Below are 26,994 nucleotides of genomic sequence, written 5' to 3'. Positions count from 1 at the left end.
TTGTATAGAAAGGAGGGGGAGACAGACAAAACACAAGAGACATTGTAATTGTTCTCATTCACAATTCTATTAGCTAATGTCAGCCAAAACATCATGCTACTTTAAGCTTTTCCTTACTGTTAAAAAATACAGGCATTGTCAACAGCATCTTGAGAAGCTTTCACGGATTGTGCAAATGTCACATACACAAGTTTAAAGAAGACAGGAGGAGGGAAAAAAACAGGACCATTTTGTGTAACTGGAATTTTATTTTATATATAAATAACAAGGGACTGAGGAATTTTGAGACTTGCTACTTGCAGTGCTGATCCCGCAATGGGACAAGCATGGGTAGGCTTGAGTCCCACTGCAGAACTGAGGACAAGGCTCCAGACTGACCCAAAATACGTAGTGTCCTTTCACAGATTCCATACCAGAAGCCCAAGCAGCACACTGTCAGTCTTTCCTGAGGCAGAAGGCAGATTAGTCACATTCAAAATCAAAATGGATTCAGATGGTTTTCCTCTTTTTCTTCGGAAATTGTTGCTCATATCTGTATTTTTTTATTCACCTATAACCAAAGAAAGGGGACAGAGGATAAGGGGGAGAGGGAAGAAGGGAAAAAGCAGAATTACAATATCACAGGACTTTGCTGTCCATTGTCAAAATTCAATTAACTTTTCTCCTTTGATGTGGCAAGTTGATCAAAATCTATTTGAGGAACATTCTCAATACCAATTTACTTCTAGTAAAGATTTTTCACTCTTCCTATTACTGACATTAAAGGTCTAATGATTATGTCTGCTCTAGAAAACTCAATTCCTATAGTTGAACTGTATGGAAATGAGAAAGAACACTTCACACCAACAGAACACCAACTAGAATCTTGTATAATAAACCACCTTTCTCAAAAAGACTTCTGTTTAGTTCCCATCAAATGCATTTTTTCCTAATCTCACTCTGGTGTAAAGCTAGGGTAACACAAAGAAATGGAGTTACATAAATATAGAACCCGAACAGAGTGAAAATGAGATTTGTTGTCTTATGGAAAAACACAAAGTCATGTCACTTCCATGCAATTCTTCAGCACAACAGCTGGATAAAATTAAAGCTTGCTTCTCCCACGATGGGATGTGGTTTGGGCCGTAGTTTGCATATAATTATTGATGGCAAACACTATAATAAAGGAGGTGCAATGCTGCTGGTTTTTTGGAATGGAGAAATATGTTACTGTCTCCAGTCCAAAGTTATTTTGTCCTTGGCTGACCATTCACAATTCAGAGACCCATGCTGCGGCAAATCTTTATGAGAAAAATGAGATTGACTTTATTCTAGTAACCAGATTCAACTAGAAATATTGCCAACAGTTGAAAATTCAGCGAGTCTTTCCGAACTGATCTCATTCAGAATAAACAAATATGTCTTTTCAAAGATCACAGCAGTGTTCTTCAACCTTAGGGATCACCCACATCCAACAAAACATCTGGGCTTGGGTATGGAGTTAAATAACTGGATTTGATTTCAAGCAGAAGTAACAAATCGCCACCCCCGCAGAACAGCTGAAAGCTGATACTGAATTGAACTTTCACCATCTGGTTGCTCTAGGTCAAAAATCTCATAGTTCCATTTATGTATCTCCTCCAGCAACAACATGTGGCAAAGCAAGTAGATTTCAAAACCAGTGGCACCCAGGTACTTTAAGGACCTGAGCAATTATCTTCACTCTTTAAAAAGATAGACAGTAGAACATCTGAGAGAGCAGCTGTTACCGAGGTTTTCCTCAAACTTACTTATATGGCATGAGCATATTTATGATTAAAATCCTGAGGACAAAGGGTCTGGATACCAACTTTAGTATAAGTCTTCCTGACAGCTTTTGTTCCTCTCCTTCCACCCACCCCCTTAAAAAGAAAACATGCCTTCAGCAAAAAACACTAACATTTCAAAAAGTGAATAAAGACTTAACAGAAAATACATCCACATAGTAAGAAATGCTAAAAGAAAATAAAAGCTATTTACAGGTTTCTGTTTGTAATGAACCTTGACATTTGTACAGTGTCCCACATACATAAATAAAAGTTCAATTTTCGTGGCTTTTTATCATTTAGTAGCTCTGCCCTAGTGCACAATAGGCACAATATTTTAGTGAATTTTAGAGAAGCTTTTCTTCCTCTTGGTTCTCCTGGGTATCTTTACTCAAAACAAAACTGTTCTTCCCTTTTTTTTTTTTTCTTGATTTTTATTTTACATGGCTATTTTATAAAATACTTTGAAAACACATATTCTTAAAGACTTCATATGTCTGAAGGAAAAACTAATGTACTTGGTAAATCAGTCAGCCAACACACCTTTTTGGCCTTGTGAGAATTAGCTATAGCAATTAAAAATACATTAAGGGAAACACAACATTAGAAACTAGTTTTGCTTTTAAAGTTGACTATGTAACAGTGGAACGCTGTTGCTCAGCAGATGTGTGTGTTCCATCACATCTGCAAACATTTGTGACTGGTGATGATGCATGGAAGAAAAAAATTGGTGCAGTTTTCTAAATCCGGACTCTATTTACACAGTTGGCAGTTAGGAAAATAAAGAATTTTACTGGTGAATGGAACACTGCATACAAAAAATAATGAGGAGTCCCTACAATGCTAGGATTACTTTCTGGTGAAAAATAAGTTTTTAACACATAACGTGAAAATAATACAGGGCAAAGGCAAGCAACTAGAAAACACATTTAGAAAAGACATCCTTTATCAGCTGATGACAGAGCAGACATTATCTGGTATTTTGTACTAGATGATGTCCAATTACATTATCATTAGTAATAATAAGCCTCAAATACAGAGCAATTTTTGTCCTATGAAACTGAACCATCTTAAAAAAGTTGAGAGGGTCTTTTTGTTTTGCTTTTCTAGAAACTGTAACAATCACTGGACTTGCTTGAGTTTTGAAAGCAGCCCAGTGGCCAAGTCAGAAACAAAACTGGCGTCTCAACTTGAGTTTCTGGCTGAGAGAACTGGGAAACACTGCCTCCATTTCCTCCATCATTCATTCCCAACTGATGAAGCATATCTCATTAGGGAGGTGCATCAATATGAAAGGTCAGGCACATCGTGGACTGTCACAGGCTGTAAGATAATGCTGTACCTTGGCACTGTGTCCTGGTTTGGCCTAAACCAGGCCAATTTTCCTTTCAGTGATTTTTACTTTCAGCTAAGTCTCTTCTAAGTAACTGCACTTTCTGAAAGTAACTGCATGTTTTGCAGACAGTGTCTGCTTCCAGGACTGATAACGCTCGAAGTTTGTAATTATCACTGAGGCACCGGTAGGGATGTTATGCAGAAAGGCTCTTGCTGTACTTAGTCTTAGAGAAACCAAGGTCACTGCTAAATTCCTCACTGCTTACGAGTGAAGAGCCGAAGGGGGGTCGCACCTGCAGTGAGGAGCGGACAGGGCAGGTGACCCAAAATTGACCAACAAAGGTATTCCATCCCATACACGTCATTCTCAGTATAAAACGGGGGGATCACGAGGGTCTCGCTCTCTTGCCCCTTCCGCCTTCCCTTGCTTCCTCTGCTGTGTTTGGGTGCTGCTGCTGCTTCGGGCTGCTTCTGCGGCTTGAGCCTTTGGCCAGTGTCCAAGGAGGACTCCATCTGTTTTCCTGCTGCCCCCGATCCCGATCCGTGCATCCCTGAATACAGCTCTCGACCGTCGCTAGGCCCAGCCTGGGCCTTCCCGGAGCCTGCCCTGCAGTGCCAGTGGTGACGTGGCTGACTTCAGGGGAGCTCAATCTTGGTTTTGTATATATTTGTATATATTTGATTATTTCTATTATTACTATTATACTCTTTTTCATTATTATAGTTTATTAAAACTGTTTTAACTTTCCAACCCAGAAGTCTCTCTCCCTTTTCCCTTTCCCTTTGGGTGGGGGGGGGGAGGGTTAACAGAGAGCGTCTGCCACAGGTTTAATAGCAGGCCCAGCTTTAAACCTTGACACACTGACAAATCTTTAGAGAAAACATATCAGTAGGAAAGAGGTTTCTTTCCCCTCCTTCATACCTGCACAGGTGTGACAAAGAAGGCAAAGAGGTTTTTGGTACAGGGGGTAGACATGGGAAGGGAAGAAGCTAAAAAAACCCATACATTAACAAGGCCTGGCTAGATTAACTGAGAAGCCTTGGAGGAGACATACATTTAGTTGCTATGCTCTAAAGGTGAAGATACATTTAATTTAGATAAGTTAAATAGTTTTAAGGAGCACGCATATTCTCGAGAAATGTTAACATGAATAAAATTATTACCTCTCTTCCCCTCTTTCTTCATCAATATGAAGAAGATAAATACAAGTCAAACTTGCAAATGTTCAGCTTTCCCAGGTTATTTTGCTGCTGTGGCCACATACTGTTAACAGTCTTTATCCTTTACCTGCTTGATGCCAAGTGATCTGGTGTTCTACTTCTGGGCTTGCTCTTCATTTGAAGCAGCATGGATTTCCAGGGGCTTGTTACCATCTGCATCACCCTTGAGGAGGGAAAAATACACACAAAATTTCAACTGAGGCAATCCATGAGTGATGTTTTTGCTAAAACAGAAAACCTCTTCAAAAGCTGAAACAAAAACTTGAAAATCAAGTGGTTGATGAGACTAATTCAGTATAATATACTCAAATATGATCTTTTCCCAAACGATTTCTAGATTGTCGTCTTCCTGGAGCTGCCTGAGCAATTAAAGTTCAACAGAAATGCTTTAATTGACTCATTTTGCCTGCGCTAATAACAGAAGATGAATTCCCACAGTACAGTTGCTATTTTGCATTCTCTGAATTCTGCATGGTTTTATACAATAGCTCTCTTTTAGTATGTATCCTTTGAGAGAGTGTTCTCACACTTTCCCTGAAATAAATGATAGAAATCAAAGCAGGAAGAGAGGCTTGTTAGAGCATCTGGTCTATTTGCCAAGTATGCTATAACAAACAGGCATTTGATTATAGTTTTAAGTAGATATCAATAAAAAATACTTAAAAGGGCCACACACATGGCTAGGGGAGTAAAGCATATGACATACAAGGACAGGCTGAGAGATGTGGGTCTGTTCAGCCTGGGGAAGACCAGACAAAGGGGGAACCTAATTGCTATCCACGGTTCCTTAATGGATATGTACATATTTACATATTTGGAAGAGGTAGGCTCTTCTCAGAGGTTCACACCAAAAGGACATGGAGCAAAGGATATAGGCACATGGCAAATTTCTGTTAGATCTAAGGGGAGCGGGGGGAAGTATCACACCACTGATCAAGCACTGGAGCAGGTTTTCCAAAGAACTTTTTGAATCTCCATCCTTGGAAATATTGGAAGTATTCAGCACTTGACTGCACAAGGCCAAATCTAACTTCAAAGCTGTCTCTGCTTTGAACAGGGGGTTGGATGAAATGATCAGAGGTTGCACCCAGCCTCAATTATTAAATTCTACACATGAAAATTAAATGGCATTTTCTTTTTATTCTAAAAAGATATTTTTACCAATATGACTTAAATGTGATGGAAAATGTAACAAAAGCAGCCAGAAGAGACTGGAAAATATTTCACAGGATGGGTCAGATTTATGTCCCAGCACAAGTTAAACAATATGAATAAGGCACTGAGTCTATGAGACCCTGCATATGCTGCGCTGGAGATAGGGACTCAATACATCAAGATTCAATTATGAAGATAATTCCTAAATTTCTTATGCAAAATATGCCTAGCAAGACCTTTAAAAGGTAATTCTTTCTTTCAAAAACCCATTTTGTTTAGATCACTACTCTAGATATTCATAGCATAGGAAATCACATTCACAAACCACACCCATTTCAAAATAATGATCTACTCCGTAATTTTCCTGTACAGGAACTTGTAAGTTACGACATTTTACTATAATTTATAATGAATAATCTGACTCACGATGCCTCATCTCAGGGATTACTCAATCCTGGACAAATGAACTATAAATAAGCTGTTCACAGAGAGTTCTATGTTTTTCTACTTGCTTGTTTTAACTTGTGAAAAGCAAATACCATCTAGGTAAGATTTTCTTTTTTTTTTGTCCTGAAAAAGGAAAAAAAAACCCCAAAGCAACACACACACAAAACATACAGGAAAATAGGGGTCTTGCTCAGTTCCTTTGTTCCTGAGAGCTTGGCAGATCTCATCACAGGGCTTGTCTTCACTAGATCTATTAAGCCCAAATTATTTAATTCAAGCCAATCCACTGCCAAACTATCACTCCTCACACAAACTCATTTGCTGACTTATCAATTAAGAAGTTCTTTTAACTCCATCCACTGTATGGGCCCACTACATAAATAGCAAACCTGAGAGGCTGATCATGCAGTAATATGGATAGCCAGAAAAGGACATCTTTGGAGCTGGCACAGGAAATAAAGACACCTCATTTTACAACAAAGTGTCAAAGTCCTCCAGTCACACTCAAAACCAGATCAGAAGCAAAAAATGTGTTTAGATCAATGACCCAGAAGACAGACCTCCTCTGGGCCATGATGCCCTCTCGTAATTAGAAGCAGGCACACATTCAAGACCATCTTTCTACTTTCTGGCTCAACACAACCACTCCATAATATATCTGTGTGGCCAGAGGAGTTCACACATCAGAGCTCTACCCACAGCAGCAGGGGAAATATTTTGCAGCATTCTTGCACATCTGACAGTTTCAACTGAAAGGTGACTGGTAAGAAATCTCCGTAATGAATTCATTAGTAAAGCGTTCAATACATTTGGATTCCAAGGGATGAAAAAAAATTTTTAAAAAATCATTATTTGAAATTGAAAATAATATTGGAACTAAGGGGACTGTACACAATGCTTTTTGTAATGTTTCAGTACATGAGTGATTAAAAGACACCCCAGCTTCGCTCACAGTATCCAGCAGAAATACATTAAGACCTCAATTTGAAATTACAGACAAAAAAAATGCAATTTCTGTGAAAATTTCCATACAGAGAAAAATGCCCAAAAGCAACCTAGCTCAATGTCAAAAAAACAAATGTGGGTGGCTTTTTACTCATATTACAGCCTAGTCTGATGCAGAAGTTAGTTTCTGTTGCTCCCTCTGAGAAAGTGTTACAGATGGCCAGGTCCTTTTACGCTGGCACCTAACCTTAGAAATTATACTCCAAAGGTAGGTATACATCTCTCTTATGCTTACGGAAAACTGTTGAAAGGTAGAGTCTGGTCACCAGAAAAAAAAAACACAGCTGCAAAAGAAAAGCAAAGGCTCATCTGGGCTCACAGATTAATAATTTACCTTTTCTTCTGTCCTCTGTTGTTTGCAGTGTATTACTTAGAATAAAGAGAACGTCACTGGTTTACTCATGCTCCCCCAGTCAATCAGTAACTTATTCTCCATCTTTTATGCTTAGCTGAGCTTGAACTTAACTCTCTCAGAAATATAAAGCACTTTTAAAAATACTAGTCTTAAGTTGCCCTGAAAAGCTCAACTTTTTGTGGAGTAGATTCTTTCTTAACTCTAACACATTTAAATTCACTACAGCCCAAACTAAGGATCCAATCCAAAAGTAGTAATAATTTTTACAAGTTTTACTCTGTTGTTCTTACTACCAAACAATAAAAGGAGAGTGTATGACAGAGAACAGTATTTTCTGTCAGAAGTAGATGTTTATCCTTTAGTCCAGGTGACCAAACTTCTGCTTGTCTGTCGAGAAGCTACCAAAGACAAGTCTTACAAGCACTTACTCTAGAAGAAGTGCTCTCAGCTGCTTATGCTGTGTTTTAAAAGATGCTCAAAACACAAGTGACTTAAAAACACAATCTAAGGTTTGCTACGGTCGCAATCCACGATGCTGACGGTAAAGCTCCCCAGTCAACACACTGACATCACAACTTCCACCAGAGCTTTCAGGTAAGGAGAATCCAGGTCCACAATTTCCCTGATGCTTGTTCTCAGCAAGCACAGGAAACAAATACTCAAAGCTGAGCAGTCTTTGCACTTGGAAGCACTCTGTCACCAGCTAACAATTAATAAAATACCCAGAGACAGCTTTATAGATATACCTATATTTTTAATATTTATATATCCTTATATGTGTAATAAAAACATATATAGGTTAAAAATATAAAATATATATTAGAATTGGTAAGTCACAGATAGTTTCTATCAACAGACAAGGCAGGAATGAAAACCTAACAATAAGCTGCAAGAGTTTCAATCCCTGAAGCTGTATAAACAACCAAATGACAGACAGCAAGAACAAAGGAAAAGCCAGTCAGTTTTCTGTAAGATCTTATTACCGATGGGACCAGAAGTGGGAAAGAGCACACAATATGAAGAAAGGAACAAGAACTGAAAAGGAGGATGTTTTTTAGAGCTCTAAAGCTGTTCTGGTTTTTCACATTTCAGCCACCTTCAGTAAAAACAACGGGTGGTAGATTCATGTTGGGGGAAGAGAAAGAATCCAGAATAGCTGAAAATACAGCAAAAGTCTTTGAGTGGTATAAAGACAGACAAAGTGAGAACTAACTGAGGAAAACTGTTTTTCTATGTGTTTCAGTGCATATTAGCTCACTGGCTGGAACAAAACCTGGGTTTAAGTGACTTGCTGCCATAACACATGTCCTTGTCACTTGAAGACGAAGTCATAGTATGACAGCTGACAACCCTACAGCACAATACAACAGTGCAAGATATGGAAGTATCGAAACCAGAGGTAGAAGAGGAAGGGCAAAAAGGCTTCATTTCACGAAAATAAACATCAAATGAGCTGACTGACAAACAGGACCCGATTGTTAGAAACTTACAGATGGTATGTATTGAACTGTGGCTCTGAAATACTGATCTGTAAGCAGTTTTCTGTAAAGAAGTTATAATCCTTTGTATACAAAACCACAGTCCTTAAGTTTATGCTGTTGCACAAAATCCTCAAGCTGCTATGGTTCCTCCATCCCTCTGACCTAAGGACAGGTATTAAAGCTGATAAATTCAGCCAGTATTAAACAGCAGGGGTTGGTGGGGGAAGAAGCTGCAATTCACTGGCTTAACAGTTCAGCTAATTCAACACTTTTGTAGGCACTGAAAGGCAAAAAACTGTAGAATAAAAGAAATATAGAAAAAGATGAACTTGCATGAACTATGATATTATTGGGCAGAGCAGAGAGACCAGTTACTCACAAAGACTAGCTGAAGGCAAGGCAGGGTATTAGCTTTCATAATTGCAAAACCCCAGTAATGAAAGTTTGATGCCGCCTAGGGCTACTCAAAAGGGTTTCAGATGCATCATTCTAAAAAACTGCATGAAGGCATAAGTTGGTATGATTCTCTACAAATTTTGCATACTAAGTTTAAGATAAACAAGGTTTGAGGGACACATCTTCCACTTCACTGTCGCTTCCCCTAAGGATTTACAACCTGATAATATAAATGTTAACACTAATTCCACTTATTTTTGTGGAATTACTTCTTGTGAGTAAAGATCACTCAAGTAAGCAAACGATTTTCAGAAGATAAAACCCTTAAAATATTCCTGGCCCCCCAACCAGATGGTTATATTTCTTCTACCATCTCCTCTACCTGGGGGAAGAAGTAGAAAAGTTGTCCACTTTATGTCAAGATAAAGTATACAGAAGCTGAATAACTACTCCTGCTGTCCCTTATTAAGAAAATGTTTCATCCTTCTGGAAATAAAAAACGTGAACACTGATTTATGCTTAGGGTACTTGTGTAGTTTTAGCAGAGGGCTTTCATCCTGACATCCTGAAGAGTTGGCTCCTTCAACAAGCCAGCTTCAGGATACCAGAACGCTATACTGTAAACAGCGTATTCAAAACCTAACCAGATAGACTTGCTCTATGGAGGGGCTCCAGCCAGTGTTTTGAAACATAGCAGCAGAAGGCCCTGGAATTAATCTTTCTTGGCAGAATTTAAGATTTCAGTTGATATGACCTCAATTTGGCACAGGTTTTTGTTTCATAAAACCTTCAGAAAATTAACATACCACATCTATTTTAATGACATATTGCTGCACAAACATGAAGTTATGCACAGCTGTGGTACCTATGACTATCAAACAAATTATGAGCAACGTAACAAATTAACACAAGCCAAGAAGAGACACCCATATACTGCTTGACTATTTGCAAGAATCCTTTGCGTAGCAACAGGAAAATGCTAGAGTGAATGTCACAAAAACAAAAAATAACATCTTTTGCTCTGGCATCGTTTCACAAAATGGGTTACATCTGCTGTAACAACAACTCAAGAATAACATATTTGCCTTCACTTGTTAAGGAATCTACCTGCCTAGCATGACAATAAGAAATAAATATACAAAAACAACCCAGTTCTTTCACAGGGCTGTCAAAGACAGAAACCCCAGAAACTGTCCTAGAATACTTTGCCAATTTTAGTACCTGATAGTTAGAAGTATTTATTTTCTTCCATGACACTTCCGTATCAGTAAAAGCTCCAACAAAAATACAACTTAAACAGAAATTCTTTTGCTGGAAAAGTTGATACTGATTTGGTGGATCTAATAATCTGTATGAACAAGGAGTACTTTTTTGCACTAGTATAATCACACAGCATTAGAGACAGACTGAAAAAGTTTGTCTAGGGTAGACTTCACCTCTGACATCTCATGTTAGGGACATACCGGTGTTTATATGTACAAAAAGAGGTAGAGGCTTTCATTATTATGTGTGACTGACCACATCCTGATAGAACATCACACTATCTTAAAAACACCCCAAAACAATTAAACCAAAACAATAAAAACCACAATACCCCCCCCACCCCCCCAAATTATCATCTATGTATTTTATACTGCTTCACCAACGCAGACCAAAGGAAGTTTCAGAGCAGACTTCTTCCAAGAGAAATACTTTTCAGTCCACATTCTAGTGACTTCGAAAGCATGTAACTTTTTACAACTGCTGTTCAGCTTCTCTAGATACCAGGGAGACAATACCCTCTCTTTATCAACTTCAGAGGACAAAGAAACAATGAGGCTGTACACTGCCCTGGTAAGAGATCACTGAACATCTGAAATGCGGGCAATTTCATCAAGTGCGTAGTGCTGCTTCATTTGAGTCACACGATTTTTGTATCTTGCCTAATCTATCATAAAGTTAAATGGCAACAGTTAACACTAACAATAGCTGATCAATTACACGAATTTCAGGAAGAAACCATTCAAGAGCATTTCACTCCTTTGTGCAAATAACATATTTTGGCAACTAAGGGGTGTGATTTAAAGATTCTGCAAGAAGGAAGAGAAAGAAATGTGTTTACTTAGTGGTCTCTGCAAATTTGCATGCTGTTTGTTTTTCTGCTGAGGTAGCAAGTGCTTGAATAAGCCTTATAATAAGATGAAAGCTTCAAAAGTTTTTGCCTTCCAATAACAACCACATGTTTCCTTTTGAAAGCCTGGGACACAATAAAATAAAAAGCTCAGCTAGTTTTTACTCATGCTGTCAGTTTGTCTTTCTGAAATATTTTAAAGTTGCCTGTTTTTTTGATACTTTTTGACAGCCTAGGTTTTAGGAAAGGTACAGTATGATTAACTAACCTTTGTTTATTCAAAGAGCTATACAAGTGCATTCACTGAAGTGGCTAGGGCCAATACAGGACGAGTATCCACCGATGAAAGCCTCCACTCTTGTAAGACTCAGCAACTGACAGGACACATGGGCATTTCTCCAACCCAGCTTGTTTGGAACTAGTCCCACACCTAGACCTACCTAGGGAACTAAGTCCCATACCTGCACTCTATTCAAGTGCAATTGCCTCTCCAAAACATGTGTCTCTCAGTGGCTATCCCCTTTACATCAGGCTTCTGGGTTGAAAATACCATGTTCTGGTCAGATAGGACTGCTTGTTTGCAACAACCCAGAAGCTATACATCATTGTCAACCTAGTGTGAACCGTTACCAGTTGTGACCTATGGCTCAGTCAGGAGGTCCACAGTAACAGACCAAGACTTTCTGCTGGTTCTTGTTTTCAAATCACCTGTTAGTTTTGCCAAGCTACATTAAACAACTAAGAGATGGGAAGCAGTCTGCAGCTAGAGCAGCAGTTTGTATCAACAGAACAAGCATAGTTGCTTAGAAATCAGGTATTAAAGCCACAGTGAGTTTATAAGTGAATTTAAAACCACAGAAGCTTAATGTTACACACCTGAACTTTTATCTCTTGAAATAGAAGTAAAAAAAAAAAAAAATCCCTAAAAACCTTACAGGCTCTTCCTGGCACACATTTAATCAACTCACACAGTTCTCCAGTCTCTTACACACTGCTTCACTGAGCCATCCACATACATTTCCTAGAAGTCAGTTTGGCTATCTGTATCAGAGAGGTACTACTACAAAGACAGCTTGGTCCTGTGGGGTAACTGTCTACCAAGTAAAAAACAAAAACATCATTAAGATACTTAACGCCTGAAGCTTCAGGCAGGTTATAATTTATGATCAAGACATTACATAATGTAATGGTTCATTAAAACAAGTTCCCATTTTTTCACAAGTCAGTGGTAATCTTCAACTAATATCATTAATCAATCACACTGCACTTATTTTGAAACTTGGTAGCATTTTGTAGAATGCAAAATAGAATCTTATTTCTGATTTTTTTCGGGGGGAGTATTTATCAATATTTGTTCTAACGTAATGTTGTCACCGTGTACCGCTCTATTGGATATTACTATCCAGTCACAACATCTAGCAATTTGTAGAAGCAAACAATTACAGATATACAAAACTGAAATCCTACAATTCACTGCAGTTGTGTATTATGTTTGACCAGCTCTACAAAGTTTAAGTACTGTGTCCAGTTCTGGGTTCGCCAGTATAAGAGACATGGACATACTGTATAGAGTCCAGCAAAGGGCCACAGAGATGATTAAGGGACTGGAACAATCTCCTATGAGTAAAGGCTGAGAGAGCTGGGACTATTCAGCCTGGAAAAGAGAAGGCTCAGGGGGATCTCTTCAGTGTGTACAAATACCTGAAGGGAGGATGCACAGAGGATGGAGCCAGGCTCTTTTCAGTGGTGCCCAGTGACAGGACCAGATGCAATGGGCACAAACTGAAACATGGGAGGATCCCTTTGAATATCAGGAAACACTTTTTTACTGTGAAAGTAACTTAGCCACAGCACAGGTTGCCCGGAGAGCTTGTGGAGTCTCCATCCTTGGAGATATTCAAAAACCATCTGGACACAGTCCTGGACAAGTGCCTTAAGGTGGTCCCACTTGAGTGGGGGGTTGGAGCAGATGACCTCCAGAGGTCCCTTCCATCTTCAATCATTTTGTGGTTTTGTATAGAAACATAATATGCATTTTATATATATATATGAAATCTAATATTAAGTCTTAACATACACTGCTTTAACACACACACACATATAAGAAAATAGATACCAATACAAACACTAACTCAAAACCAAGGATAAATTCTTTCACGTACACTGAATAATATGACTTAAATATAGCACAACTACTTGGATGACTGTAAGTCACCCAACTATGGAAGAGCACACTTGCTGAGATATTGAGATTTAAAGTAACTAAAGGCACACGTGCCTTAAAATGGTGGTATTGTATAAGCATTGACCACAGGAGTGCTGGAAAAAAAGGCTTCCCTTCGCTGGTGAAGTACACAGGGAAATCACACTGTATCACTGATGCTCTGCAGGGGGGTTAGGGAAAGCTGCTCCATAGGGGGAGTAAGGAAAGCTGCTCCATTCTAAAACTAAAAATAAGCATGCAGACAGTCACTTAGTTGTATTAGCAATGTTAATTCTAAAATGCTGTTTTAACGAAACCTCAGTGCTTGCCAAACGTGGAAAACAAAGCCATTATGTTAGCATTTGCTCTGTCATCAGATGCAGGCATCTCTAAGGCAAGACATCAGTCTGCTTAGCATAACACAGAACAGTAATGCCAGACCAAGAAAAAAAAGTGACTCATAGAACAGAAAATAGACAAATGTTATTCTAACTAAAAAAAAAATTAAAGAAATCACGTATCTGTATGTTAGTCTGACTCCTCGTACAGCGTTTAACAATTGGAAATCTAGAAAGCAGAAACTTTCAGCAATGACTGTACTTGGTACCTCATCAGGATGCCCGGTTCAAAGCACACTCAGAAGCAACTCAAATTTTTATTGGCGGTCTTCTGAATGAGAACTGATTAAACCAAAGTTTCCTAAAATAGGGCTGTAAGTATTAAACCACACAGCTAGTTATCTATGACTAAATCCGTAAGAACAGCATATGCCTATAAACTGCTGTTTTTATGACTAGGTAGTAACATTTAACAGAGCAGCACACAATGGCATCATCATGCTAACACATATATTAATGAACACGCAAAGAAAAAAAACAAAAAGGGAATAAATTTGAAGCAAGATTCTATTTTCTCTCTTTCAAAGAGATATGTAATGAATAAAAAAAAAAAATGTTATTTCAAATTTTTAAAGATGGAACTTGTCAAATTAAATTACAGAATCACAGAATGGTTGGGGTTGGAAGGGACCTCTGGAGATCATCTAGTCCAACACCCTACCAAAGCAGGGTCACCTAGGGCATGTTGCACAGGGTTATGTCCAGGTGGGTTTTGAATATCTCCAGAGAAGGAGACTCCACAACCTCCCTGGGCAGCCTGTTCCAGTGCTCTGCCACCCTCAAAGTAAAGAAGTTTTTCCTCATATTCAGATGGAACATCCCATGTTTCAGTTTGTGCCCATTGCCCCTTGTCCTGTCACTGGATACCACTGAAAAGAGTCTGGCCCCATTCTCTTGACACCCACCCTTAAGGTATTTGCGAGTATTGATAAGATCCCCCCTCAGTCTTCTCTTCTCCAGGATAAACAGACCCAGCTCTCTCAGCCTCTCCTCATAAGAGAGATGCTCCAGTCCTCTGATCATCTTTGCAGCCTTCCGCTGGACTCTCTCCAGTAGTTCCTTATCTTTCTCGAACTGGGGGGCCCAGAACTGGACACAGTACTACAGGTGTGGCCTCACTAGGGCATTGTAGAGGGGGAGGATAACTTCCCTTGACCTGCTGGCCACACTCTTCCTAATACACCCCAGGATACCATTGGCCTTCTTGGCCACAAGGGCACGTTGTTGGCTCATGGTGAACTTCTTGTCCACCAGAACTCCCAGGTCTTTCTCCGCAGAGCTGCTTTCCAGCAGGTCAGCCCCCAGCCTGTACCGGTGCATGGGGTTATTCCCTCCTAGGTGCAGGACCCTACACTGGCCTTTGTTGAACTTCATGAGGTTCCTCTCCACCCAGCTCTCTAGCCTGTCCCGGTCTTGCTGAATGGCAGCACAGCCTTCTGGTGTATCGGCCACTCCTCCCAGTTTTGTGTCATCAGCAAACTTGCTGAGTGTACACTCAGTCCCTTCATCCAGATCATTGATGAATAAGTTAAACAGGACTGAACCCAGTATTGGCCCCTGGGGAACACAACTAGCTACAGGGGTTTTTTACTTTTTAAAAAAAAAAGTTTGTTTTTTTAAAATAATCAAGACCCTAAGAGCCTTGATCTCTACCATTCCAATCACAATACTCCCAACTTTCCTACTAAACACTTAGTAGATTATACTAAAGAAAACTTCCAAACAGCATTTCTGAAAGTTAAACTTGAAATAAGCTTAATATTTTTCCACAGCTTAGAAAGAGAGAATGAAATCTCTGTCTTCAGAAACAAAAGCTGAGTCAGAGTGGAAAACACCACTATTGTTCATATATTCTTTATCTGAAAACGCAGTGCTAAATTCAGAAATCAAGTTCCTCAGACTTCTTACCTTATCACTTTTTTTCCCAGATTTCTTCTTCTTAGGATTATCCTTCCAAAGAGATTCTACAGCAATATATCCCTGAAGACTCCAGTCATACAGCTGTGTACCAGCAACCTTTGAAACAAAAGATATTAGAAAGCGTGAACTTAATATTCTGGGAAATATTACTTATACATATATATAATATATAAATATACAATATTTAAATATATATTATATAAATATATAAATATTGTAAATATTTTATATAGAAACATCTTGGGAAAAAAATGACACATGAGGAATAAGAAAAGCCAACTTGCTAAAAACTGTTTGAAGACTACCTGAAAACATGTCTGTATAAAAAGGGGTGGAATGATGCTGCATGGAAACAATTCTGGTTTTCTTAGTATTTGACATTCAACAGGTTTAATATAAGCAAATTACTTCTTAATTTGACCATACTAATTTTAAAGACAGAAAACCAAACCTTCTTAGTTTGTTACTATTTTGCAATTTTACATTTTCATTGCTTTCACAGAACAGTAAGAGTACCCCTTTGTTTCTTTTTATTTGCTATTTAGCAGACAGACCTAATTTGCTGATAGATGGCTGTAATGAATAACCAGCTGTCAACTCTCAAAACAGAACACAACGAGGAAAGACAATATTTGCTATATTGCACCAACAGGTAATTTTACAACAGGAAAAGTCCGTACGTCTAATAAAAGAGTATCTCCTGCCCCTTACATGATATGGAACTGTAATATTCATAGCGTCCTTTAAAACCCAAGAGTGTGAGGTTTTTACAGCTCCAGGCTCAGGTCAGTACTCACTTTCATATCACTATCAGTTTTCTTACAAATAAAGAACAGCAAAAATGGACAATTTGCCCAACTAGACAGCTATTAATCTAAAAAACTTATGAAATCAAGAAATAAGAAGGTATGCCCCTACCTCCCACAGCAGGCAAAGCTGGAAAACCAAAACTATGAGAATAGGGCAAGCATAAATGATGTTTCTGAAACAGTTTTCTTATGTTTCTGAAAGAAATTTTTAAGTTTCTTCCAGTCTCCAACAATTTGTTGCCCAGAGATTTCCTGAACAACATTTAGATGAATTTCCCTCCTATGAACTTGCTGCACTTCCCCTTGAACCCCATGCAAATTTTTAGCATCCACAACATCCTGTGCCAAGGAGCTCTACCACTGGATGCACATGGTGCAAAGAACCACTTCCCTTTGCCTGGCTGAACAAAATTAGCTACACCAGCTATGTACCCCAATGTTAAGGGATGTGCCTCTGGGCAGAGATCATGTTACTACCTTACAGAAGAGGCTATTTAATCATTAGAATTTTTTAAAAAAAAAAAAAACAAACCCAAATCAGCAACTACATTTCCAAGTCACAACTAGATCCAAAACATAAGCTGTTTTAAATACAAAGAACTAGCATATTTGTCACCACATTTGACAATTACAGTTGTACTTCAGTTTTAAACAAGTCAGTATGATGCACAGAGTTTTCTCTATATTTGAAGGCAATAAAGGTTATCAGAAAAAAAGCACACAAAGTGCTCTGGGGCTGAATGTGTTTAATCTCCAAAATCCCTCAATTCAAACAGTACAGGTACAGACAGTTATCTTCTTTTTCAGTATCAGGGGTGTTCATTCTCAAGTATCTCAACAAACTAGTTCTGAAAGTCAGAGGAGCCTATGGCTCATCTGGAAAGACAGTGTGATCAGTTGCACAAGCAGTACAAACCTACCAGGACTGAAAAATAACCACAATAAACAAACAAACAGGGTTTTTTTGTCTGCAATGTTACCGAGGACACAGCTATCAACATAAAACGAGAAACAACAACTATGCATAAGCCATTTCTTGATCCTGCTTAAAAATACTCCATTAAAATACTTAAAAACACTCTAAATACCTATCAATACAAATTTTAAAATATTCTTGTTATAGGAGTCATACGATCCAAGTGAATTATGAATTGCACTAAATGAGAAACTGGTCGTTCACGTTGCTGGAGTAAAGTAGCTACATCACAAGGTACAGCAACCCAGATAGTTTAGTGTGCCACAGTCAATCAATGTTTCAAGACGTTACACACTTCCCAAGAGCTGAGACCCATGTTCACAGTTCACATGGGCTGGAAAATACAATTCTAGACAGACTGTAAGCTGCAAGTTACAGGGTCAACAGGAACATAGCCAAGAAATTCTAATAACCACCCAATGCATCCTCTCATGAACACAACACTAGAGCCATGTGTTAGGCTTGTGGTTTATACCTCTCTCTGTCATGGAGCAGTTGAAGAGGAAGCAGGTGGGTACTGCAGTTGCTACCACTATTCTTGGGAGTGGCAGTTCCAACCAGGAAAAGTAAAAGGAACAATCATAATACAAACATTTTGTTCAATTGTTCAAAGTGTTCATTCCAACATTCATACAAAGAGTTCTTTCAAAGAAGGACAAGTTTTTCCATTCAGTCATCTGGAATTCTTAATTTCTGGAAGATAACAATTTCCAGCTTGTTATGTTAAATTACAACATGCTAAAATACCATCTCTGTTCAATGCAACACTGTAAGTAAGTTTGTATGCTAAATTTGAACAAACAAGTTCAAAAGTCAGATTGAGCGGTTCTCAACAGGGACTCTGAAATAGTTTGCAGGTGACCTTGGGCCACAAACACCCATACTAGGCGCTACAGGGTAGCAGGGATCAGCAGTCTCAAAGGCCTAATGTGCATGTAAACAAACTCCCATATTTTAATTCCACATAGGACCATAAGCATATAATATTGACTATACCGTATGTTATATGTCAAGATTATTGAGCAGAATTATGGTTAGCAATTCTTTATCTACATTGCATGCTGAGAGACTAAACTGCGAAATCTTCTGGCTTTTCTACATTTATACTGTTAACAAAGGAGTCACAGTGCAATTTCACAAGCATTTAATTCGGCAGCAAATATGGATCTGACCCCAACTCCCTTCTTTTCAACCCACAGTTCCTGTAATCCTGTCACGCTCTCAGTTGTACCAGTACAACTGTTCATGCCTTATGGACTGAACTGGGCAAGGGATGAGGTATAGGTTCAACAGATATAAAAATAATTTAGTTTGTTGTCAAAGAAACTTACGTACTAGGAAGCTTTTCTTTCTTTCAAGAAGAAAGTAAGCATAACACACACTACTTTAGGAAATTTGAGAAGTTCTAATTACAAGGAACAAAAATTAATTCTAATGATAAAGATATTGATTTAAGTAACTTCATAATTGAAAGTTTTTCCACATTGAAGATAAGCCACAGTAAACAGAAAATATTTTGAATGTATTATGATTAGCTGGAAAGCAATACAGCTCCAAAACACTAGTTAAAGTTCCACCAGAACAAAATAAACTTTAGTATTAAATTCAGTTCCCTTACCACATATACAGTCTGACCATTTGTTCAAAGTTATACAAATTAAAGTAATACTAGCAGTGAGGAAACAAATCCCTTAGAAATTTGTGATTTATTAGAATGATTACTAAAGCAGGGGAAAAAAGTAATTACTCTGTGCATTTCTTCCATCTCCACTTAGATGAACAGTGTCTGAAAACTATCTATCACCAATGATGAACTCTGTTGCTATAACTTCACTTACCAACTCATATGTTTTAATTAAAGAAAAAAGTTTTTTTCCAGATGTATCAAGTGTTGCACCTCAACTGCAAATATATTTTGCTGCGTTTACTTACAGATCTTCAATGCAAAGTCTTTAATAAAGGTGGGAAGGAAAAAAAACAACCAAAACTTTTTTAATCTTTTGAAGTATGGTCAAATCTGAAAGTTTACCAAATGAAGGGAACTATACCACTGTAAATGAAAAGGCAGTGAGGAAGTATTCAGATGTGGAAGAAAAATAAAAAGAACATAATATAAAGAATAAATAAAAAATGTAAAATTTATGTTCCAGATTATTTCCTATACTGTTCTATTAACTTGGCAAGTGAGCTTTGTACTGACAGCATCCCTTTCTCGGCTTACAGAAATTTTTTGAAAGGCCTATGAAACATTTCAAAATAATAACTAGAGAGGAAAGTGCTTCCAATTTCAGATTAAAGCATAAAAATTATGGATAGTAAGTTCTGATATGCTTAAAACTTTCCTTCTTAAAAAAAATAAAAGGGCGAGAGAGATTACAGGAACCAAAACAGTATCTAGGATACCACCCTCTCCACAGAAGTTTCCAAATTCATACGTCTAGTGTCCTGACCAAGTCCACAAAGCTAAACCCATTCCAATCAAGTTTCAGGCTCATGGTCTCATATCAGATTTTTTGTTATAGTCAAACTAAGAACTATGAATTAATCAAAGGGCAATCATGCACTTCAAAGTTTTCATAAAATAAACAAGGTATTGTGAAGCTGTTAGTAGCAAATCCATAGTTAAGACTGAACTGAGCTTCTTTAAAAACAATAACATCAGTTTGAACATCATTCAATCACTTCCCACTTCACTGTTCAGAAAGCAACTAGAATTTCAATACACAGTTTCCAACAGAAATGTCTAAGCTTCTCAATTTTTGATGTTTTTTTTTTCCTGCCACTTGCACGATTTTCACTCCCTGAGAATAAGTCAACAGAACTATATGTATTTAGAGCGTCTGAATCCTGGAAGTACTAAAAGATTCCATCAAAGATCAGGGTATCACCATGCTGGCAGAGTTCAAACACAGCATTTGACTCTCCCTAAGTCAACGACCTTTCAGTTTTCAAAGAACATCATATGTTTTTGAGAATATCATATTTTTATCGTGACATCTCAGTGTCATCCACAAGTCACCAATAACTGGATAGCAAATTTACCAGAGCCTAAAATATAAAGTATTTCTGACACACTAAAATACGTGCACTGTAAGTGGTCAAAAGCTGCATTTGAAAAAGAATGTGGTGGAGAACGGAGGAATCTGCCAGTACAATTAAGCATGTACAGCAAGGCATAAGACCTGACATTAGCAGGTGCTGTAAGGAATTGTCTGGTCTCTTCAATTCTTTCTTTCACAGGAAACCCATTTAAGCAACTGTAAGTTAACATGTTTCATATGTGCCTGAAACAATAAATGCATAAACAGGAAAGGCATCCAACAAGCAGCAGAATTCTTACCCCATTCCAGAACATGCATGCTATCTTTCTTAAAACTCTATCCAACAAAAAGCAGAAAACTTCAATAACAATGTTTATCTCAAAATGATGTTCCTATGATTTCTCTATAGAAACTCCCCCTTTTTTTTTTTTTCTTTCTTTCTTTCAAACCCTGATTTCATTTGCTCTCAAGATATTTCAGGCTTCCTTAGTATTGTAAGTAAACATGCAAACTGCACTTACTAAGCATATTTACATTAATTTATAATTACTTGAGGTTACAGATTCAGAAAGGAAATTATGTTCCTCAAATTGAAGACACCACTGCAGATGTTAGGAAAAAAAAAGTCACTAAAAGAAACAGAATATCTGACCATCTTTCAGCCTAGACTGCATGTTCTTTGACAAAATAACTATCATTTTGTTAAGCACCAAGCACACTGACATGGCTTTTTAAAATGAATTACTAGTTAATTTGAAGGTAGGAGGCAATAACCAAAGTAAAAGACACTTCTCCAAAGAAAGGTATCATCACTGACCTTTGCAACAGCAACTGCTTGCTGAGGGTAATACATGGAGGCACCAATACCCATGAGACCTGCAGGATACACTAACTTCTTTATTTTTGAGCCTGTTTCACCAAAAAAAAAATAAAAAAAGACATTGTTAGAGTCTATGTTAACCAAGATAGCTGAATTGGCCCTACCCTTTTTTTAATAATGAAAACAATTTTATTAAATACAGTTTAGCATTTTTTCTGTTCAGTCCTACTGGTTTCTTAAGAAACATGATTACTCTGATCAGCAATTATTCTTTTAACCTTTTTAAGATAATGTTTGTATTAACGTCTTTCCATAGTGAGAATTACCTTACATTTATTGCACTAATACATAATTTATTTCGGTACTGAATAATGAAGTAAAAGCCACAGTTAACAGATATTTAAGAGAATTATACCAACTGATACTCTTTTTTAAACTAAAAGGAAAAACTCAGGCAAAGAAAGGTTAGGATAGCATTCTTTCGATACATCAAGCAGAACAAGAGATGTTCCAATACAAACTTTATAAGTTACCTTGACTCACAAATATTGATTCTTCCACAACTGCTCTTATGAATAATTTTTCTTGAACCACTAATTTGCAAAGCTTGTGAAAGTACTTTCAAACTAAAGTACTTACAATTACGCTATACGCCTATTGCTCAATCCCCAAGTAAATTTTGAACATTTTAATCGATTTGAATTCTATACTCAATTATACAAGTCTAAAATAATTTAACTGCCTGAAAAGTTCATCCTCTTATCACAGCTAGCCACAGGTTGTGTAGCCTGGCTGGCCAGTGATAATACACATCACTGAATCAGTTACAGGGCTGCACTTTATCCAGTCATAAAGGGACACAGAAGGGAGCAGGTAAAGGAGAAAAGCAAGCAGTACAGGAGAAAAAAGGTCATAGAACAGACGTACAGGAGTCAGGACGCAGTAGTTCTGTTCCTCATAGAACAGCCTGTTCTATATGCAAAGCCACATGTGCTTCTAATAAAGGATAAAGAATTTTGAAGAGGAAATGCATATTAGAAGTGTTTACTGTTTCCACTAACATATGCTCATGATGAGATGAGACACTTAGTAGTAAACAAGAGATTCATAAAGTGATGTTGTGAAGAGGGAACTTGGTACCAATTGGCTATAAGAAAGCACAGAAAAGGCAAGCTTCATTGCATCTTTACAACCAGAAAAAAAAGACACTTTCGTTGTAATTTCTGGGAATGGAGAAATCTTCCTGAGTGATAGCTTATCAGTGTGCCTACAACATCACTTTAGGAATAAACGTAATAGTTGAAGATAGTAATGCCTTCCAGCAGGCTGCTACCTGCTGGAGACCCATTAGAGGGAAGTTTAGGAATGCTCCCATATGCATTCCAGTACTACTCAACAAGGTTAGAACAAATTATCTTCAACAGCATTTTAAACCAAGCTGGATGACTGCACAATATTCACATAATTAAACTCTGAATACCGTACTTTCTACTTAGTGGGCAGCTGCATCTTCCAAGTGTTATGTTTAGACCTGGAAAATTTTATCTGTAGCTTCCAAGAGGGAAATTTTTCCAGTGAAACCAAGGGGGGAAGGGATAAAAAAATAGGACATTTGGTTTTAACTGTCTGTAGCACCAAAATTAAGGGGCACTTCCTTCTACAGTTTGAATACTTTGTGGAAATAACAGTCAGTATTGTAAACTATAACCAGACAAAGAGTTTTAAAATTATGGATCCCATTCTAAATGATTCACAAATCAGACATCTGTATTATGAAGGATTTTTATTTTTAGTAAACTTAGGAGACTCTAATCTTTCAGATCCAGCCCCATGACTGCACTTCTCCCCCGCCCCAGTTTTGTTACAGTTGTAAAGGCTGGAAGCTGATCTCATTCATAATCACGTAACTCAAGAAGCAGGAATTTGAAGAGGAAGAACTTTTTGCTGAATATCACCATCTGCAGCAGCTCTGTGCCTGGACACACAATACTTGTATATACATATATAAGTAATTGTACACGTATAGGACATGTATAGTGTGCATATATACACACATATAATTGTACACGTAGTTCAGGAACCTCTGTATTTTACTGTAATTAATTCCTCTGTAGTTTTCTACAGTGACATATGTGATCAAGAACTTTTTAGGCTAAAAAAGAAAACTCCTTTCCTACTTTTGCTATAATAAGCTAGAACTGGCAAAGATCAAAGACTAGATCCCAGTAACAAATATGGTATTTCTAAACAATAATTGATGGTTATTCTACACCTTTTATATGAAGTTTCTTGTAATTGGAAGAACGTTGTAGAAACATGCCCGTACAGTTAAGTCAGATCTCATGCGTCACAATTAAAAATTAATATCCAAAAAACTACTAATAAATTATTCATCCCAAATAATAACATAAGCAGTTCAAAAGGTTCCCACTTACCTCTAGCAAGAAACAATCCAACAATTCCAGCAAAACCTATCACACCAAGCCTTGGATAAAATCCAGCAGGGGGGTTTTGGAGAAATTCACAGCCCTCTGAAAAGAAGTCAGAACAAAGTGCTTTAATGTAATGTGAAAGTGTTTTTGTGATAAGAAGTCATCAATACATGCTGGCAATTGTTACAATACATAAAGTTATCAAAACACATTTAACTATCATGCACATTTTAGATCTGCTGGCATAAAATTCAAAGCCTTTGAGATCTTCTCTACTGACACATGAATGAAACTGAACATTGTATTGTATTCACCGATTTTCATAGAAGCTTTTGCCTTTGCTCCTGGGCCATCTGTTTTGTTTTGCTCTTTTGCATCTCAATTATATCTTTTTGAAATCAGTGATAAAAACCTTTCCAAAATGTATTCTTACATTTACATATTAACAAGAACTAGTTTCAGCAAAACACTGTACAAAAAACAAATCACAGAACAAAGGAAAGACACAGCATAAACAAAGCTTACTCCAAGATGGGAGTCTGATGGGGGAATGGAAAACTATGAAAAACCTCCCATACAAAGAAGTTCAAAAGACAGACTGTTAAGTTTATGGAAAAGATGCACAGTATCTGAAATGAGCTCTAGACAGCATCCATGCTCAGTCCCAATGAGCCTAAGTATGAAAGTATGCTTCCAAAACAAAAATAAACACAAATTATTTTGTATTAATTCAAAATTCTTAGGAAATCCAAGGAAGTACACCACAATGAAAAGGTTAAACATTGCAATCAAAAGACCTAACACTTGTGACAAGTAATAAACATTGCAGGAAGCTTCAGTTACTAGGCTGCGTCGAGCAAATACTACTGGTTGGGAATAAATTGTGAGGCTTTTTTTCCATCTTTTCCTGCATAACTGTCATTTTTAGTGACACTGGGTGACATAGATGCAGGTCTTGGATGTTAACTGTTTAGAAATATGGTGTAATAATGACCTACAAAGGAAATGTAAACAGATATACAGTGCAAATAAAGTAGTCTTAAATGCATTAGAAATTACATATATATAATGATGCTTAATGGAATTCCTTTTTAACAGAAGATATAGTATAGTCTTTCATTTTAAATTGCTAGTTAAGAAAACTGAACTGATTTACCTCTACCACGCTCAACAGCTTTTTCTAATTTGGGCATAGCTTTGGTATAAAGATCCTAAAAAAAACAAAACAAAACAACACAACAGTAAATAGATACCAAGTAAGTAAAATATTAACTACAGATTGTGACTGACCTGATGAAGAAAAGAAAAAAAAAAAGAAAAAAGAAGAAAGAAAAATGTGTTGGGTTTCCCACTTCCACCCTTCACTTACAGGGCTATGCTTGCTCAACATGATGTTTAGCATAACATAGAGCTTTTTCTCAAAGTAGTCTTTGGACACAAATGAAATGTAATACCTCAAAACACAGAAGTCAACTTCAGTATTTCATTGAATTCCATATCAGGTAGCTGAAACTCAGGATTATCTCAGGTTTCTCAGTGCAAAAATACTTGACGATGCAAAGGAAGGAAGTACAACACTGTAATAAACACGTTCCTAGCACTTCACAGGGGTAGGTACATGACTCATTCTGCAGGGTGATAAATTCCACTTTCGCAGAGACTATCTTAGGCTACCAAAACTGCATTTTTGAAGTGACTTGGAAAATGAGATGTCCATACAATGTCCAAAGTAAATCATCAAAGAGCACTGCATCAATCCCACAAACTAGTTCTAGGTTTTTTTCTCAGACTGAAAATATGCAGGAAGTGAAAGAATACACAATGCCTTTTATCAAAGTAGGAAAAAAAATCTCAGTAAAAGCAATCCTGCTAATTGTTACTATGCTAATAATCCTTCTGAGAGACAGTGTAAGACTGTCTGTCAATTAGGGAACAAACTCATAAACAGGTATGCCCAAAGCTAAAGAAGAGAATGGTCTTGCAATACCACTTGAGCTGTATCTGTGCAGAAGTGAAAGCATTTGTTGAGGATACTGCATGGGGGATAATATCTTTAGAACTTTCATTTCCTCACTGCCAAGAGTGACTTAAAAAAAAAAACCCAAACAACTTGTCATGAAAAAAAAAAAATGTTAGCATGTGACACACAACATAACTCTAAATGGATGTTGGTCTTATTAAAAGCCAATGAAAAAAGAACATGCTCTAAAGACCCCAGAGATTAAGTAAGTCTGATCTTCTGTCACAGCCCACACATAACTGGCTCAGTTCTACACCTGTGCTTTGAACTGACTTTCCACTACAGTCAAGCAATTTTGAAAAAGTAAAATGGATATACGAACATAAGCAATTTTATTCTCATTATCCTGGGTTATGTTTTTAATTTTAAAGACAACTGAGAGACACCTAAAATGTTCTTTTCTTTAACATTGGCGGGGGGAACCAAGACTATCTCTGACTACAGTTAAGCAAGCAAGATGACCCCAAACCCATAAAGTTTGCGTGCCCACTTCATAAAATGAGTCAGTAAACCACTGCCAGGAAATGGCTTGTTGTGTGTGTGCAGAAGAGCACATCTTATGTAAATGATCACCACACAGACAAAAAGTAAAGCAAATAGGAAGACAACAGGCCAGTGAGACATAAAGCATCGTTCAAGGCCTACCTGCAGTCAGTCCAACTGGGCAACTAACCTCGTCTCAAATTTCATTTGTCAGCTACAGTTACCCCAGGCAACCAAACAGAATCTATACATTTACAAGGTCAGAGCTCTAACTATACTGTGGAAAATCCTCCCTTCTCCTTCAAAACTGGAGTCAGGACTCCTGCTGGTGGCAGTTTAGAAACACATCACTAGGCTGAGTAACCCTGAGTATTTCTGAAAAAATGTTTCAGCACTGTTAAAGGTTAGTACCACAATATGGCACTTCTAGGCAGGAAGGACACCCTGATCTGAACAGCTTGGCTCTCTACAGAGAACTGGAAGAACAGATTGCAGCTTAACAAGAGGATTCACAACAGCCAGAGTGCAAAGTAGAGAATCAACTATAGTTGCCAAGAGGCAACCAGATGACAAGGATACCCTCTGCTTCAAAAGTAAGCCTCA

General features: G+C 37.6%; 1 protein-coding gene across 1 annotated transcript in view; it reads right to left on the bottom strand.

The window, feature by feature from the left end:
• Nucleotides 1–228: 228 nt before the first annotated feature.
• The window catches only part of APOO (apolipoprotein O), a 35,977-nt gene continuing 9,211 nt past the window's right edge, over nt 229–26,994 (bottom strand). Inside the window, exons 4-9 of the mRNA XM_068395550.1 lie at nt 25,045–25,099; nt 23,892–23,987; nt 21,454–21,545; nt 15,799–15,906; nt 4,408–4,503; nt 229–550 (exon numbers count right to left, since the gene is read on the bottom strand). Of these exons, the coding sequence (XP_068251651.1) occupies nt 4,435–4,503; nt 15,799–15,906; nt 21,454–21,545; nt 23,892–23,987; nt 25,045–25,099 (420 nt within the window). The 3' untranslated portion in view covers nt 229–550; nt 4,408–4,434. The remainder of the gene's footprint in view (nt 551–4,407; nt 4,504–15,798; nt 15,907–21,453; nt 21,546–23,891; nt 23,988–25,044; nt 25,100–26,994) is intronic.

The sequence above is a fragment of the Nyctibius grandis genome, chromosome 2, assembly GCF_013368605.1.
Source record: "Nyctibius grandis isolate bNycGra1 chromosome 2, bNycGra1.pri, whole genome shotgun sequence".
Taxonomy (NCBI): Eukaryota; Metazoa; Chordata; class Aves; order Nyctibiiformes; family Nyctibiidae; genus Nyctibius; species Nyctibius grandis.
This window is presented reverse-complemented; position numbering and strand designations above follow the sequence as displayed.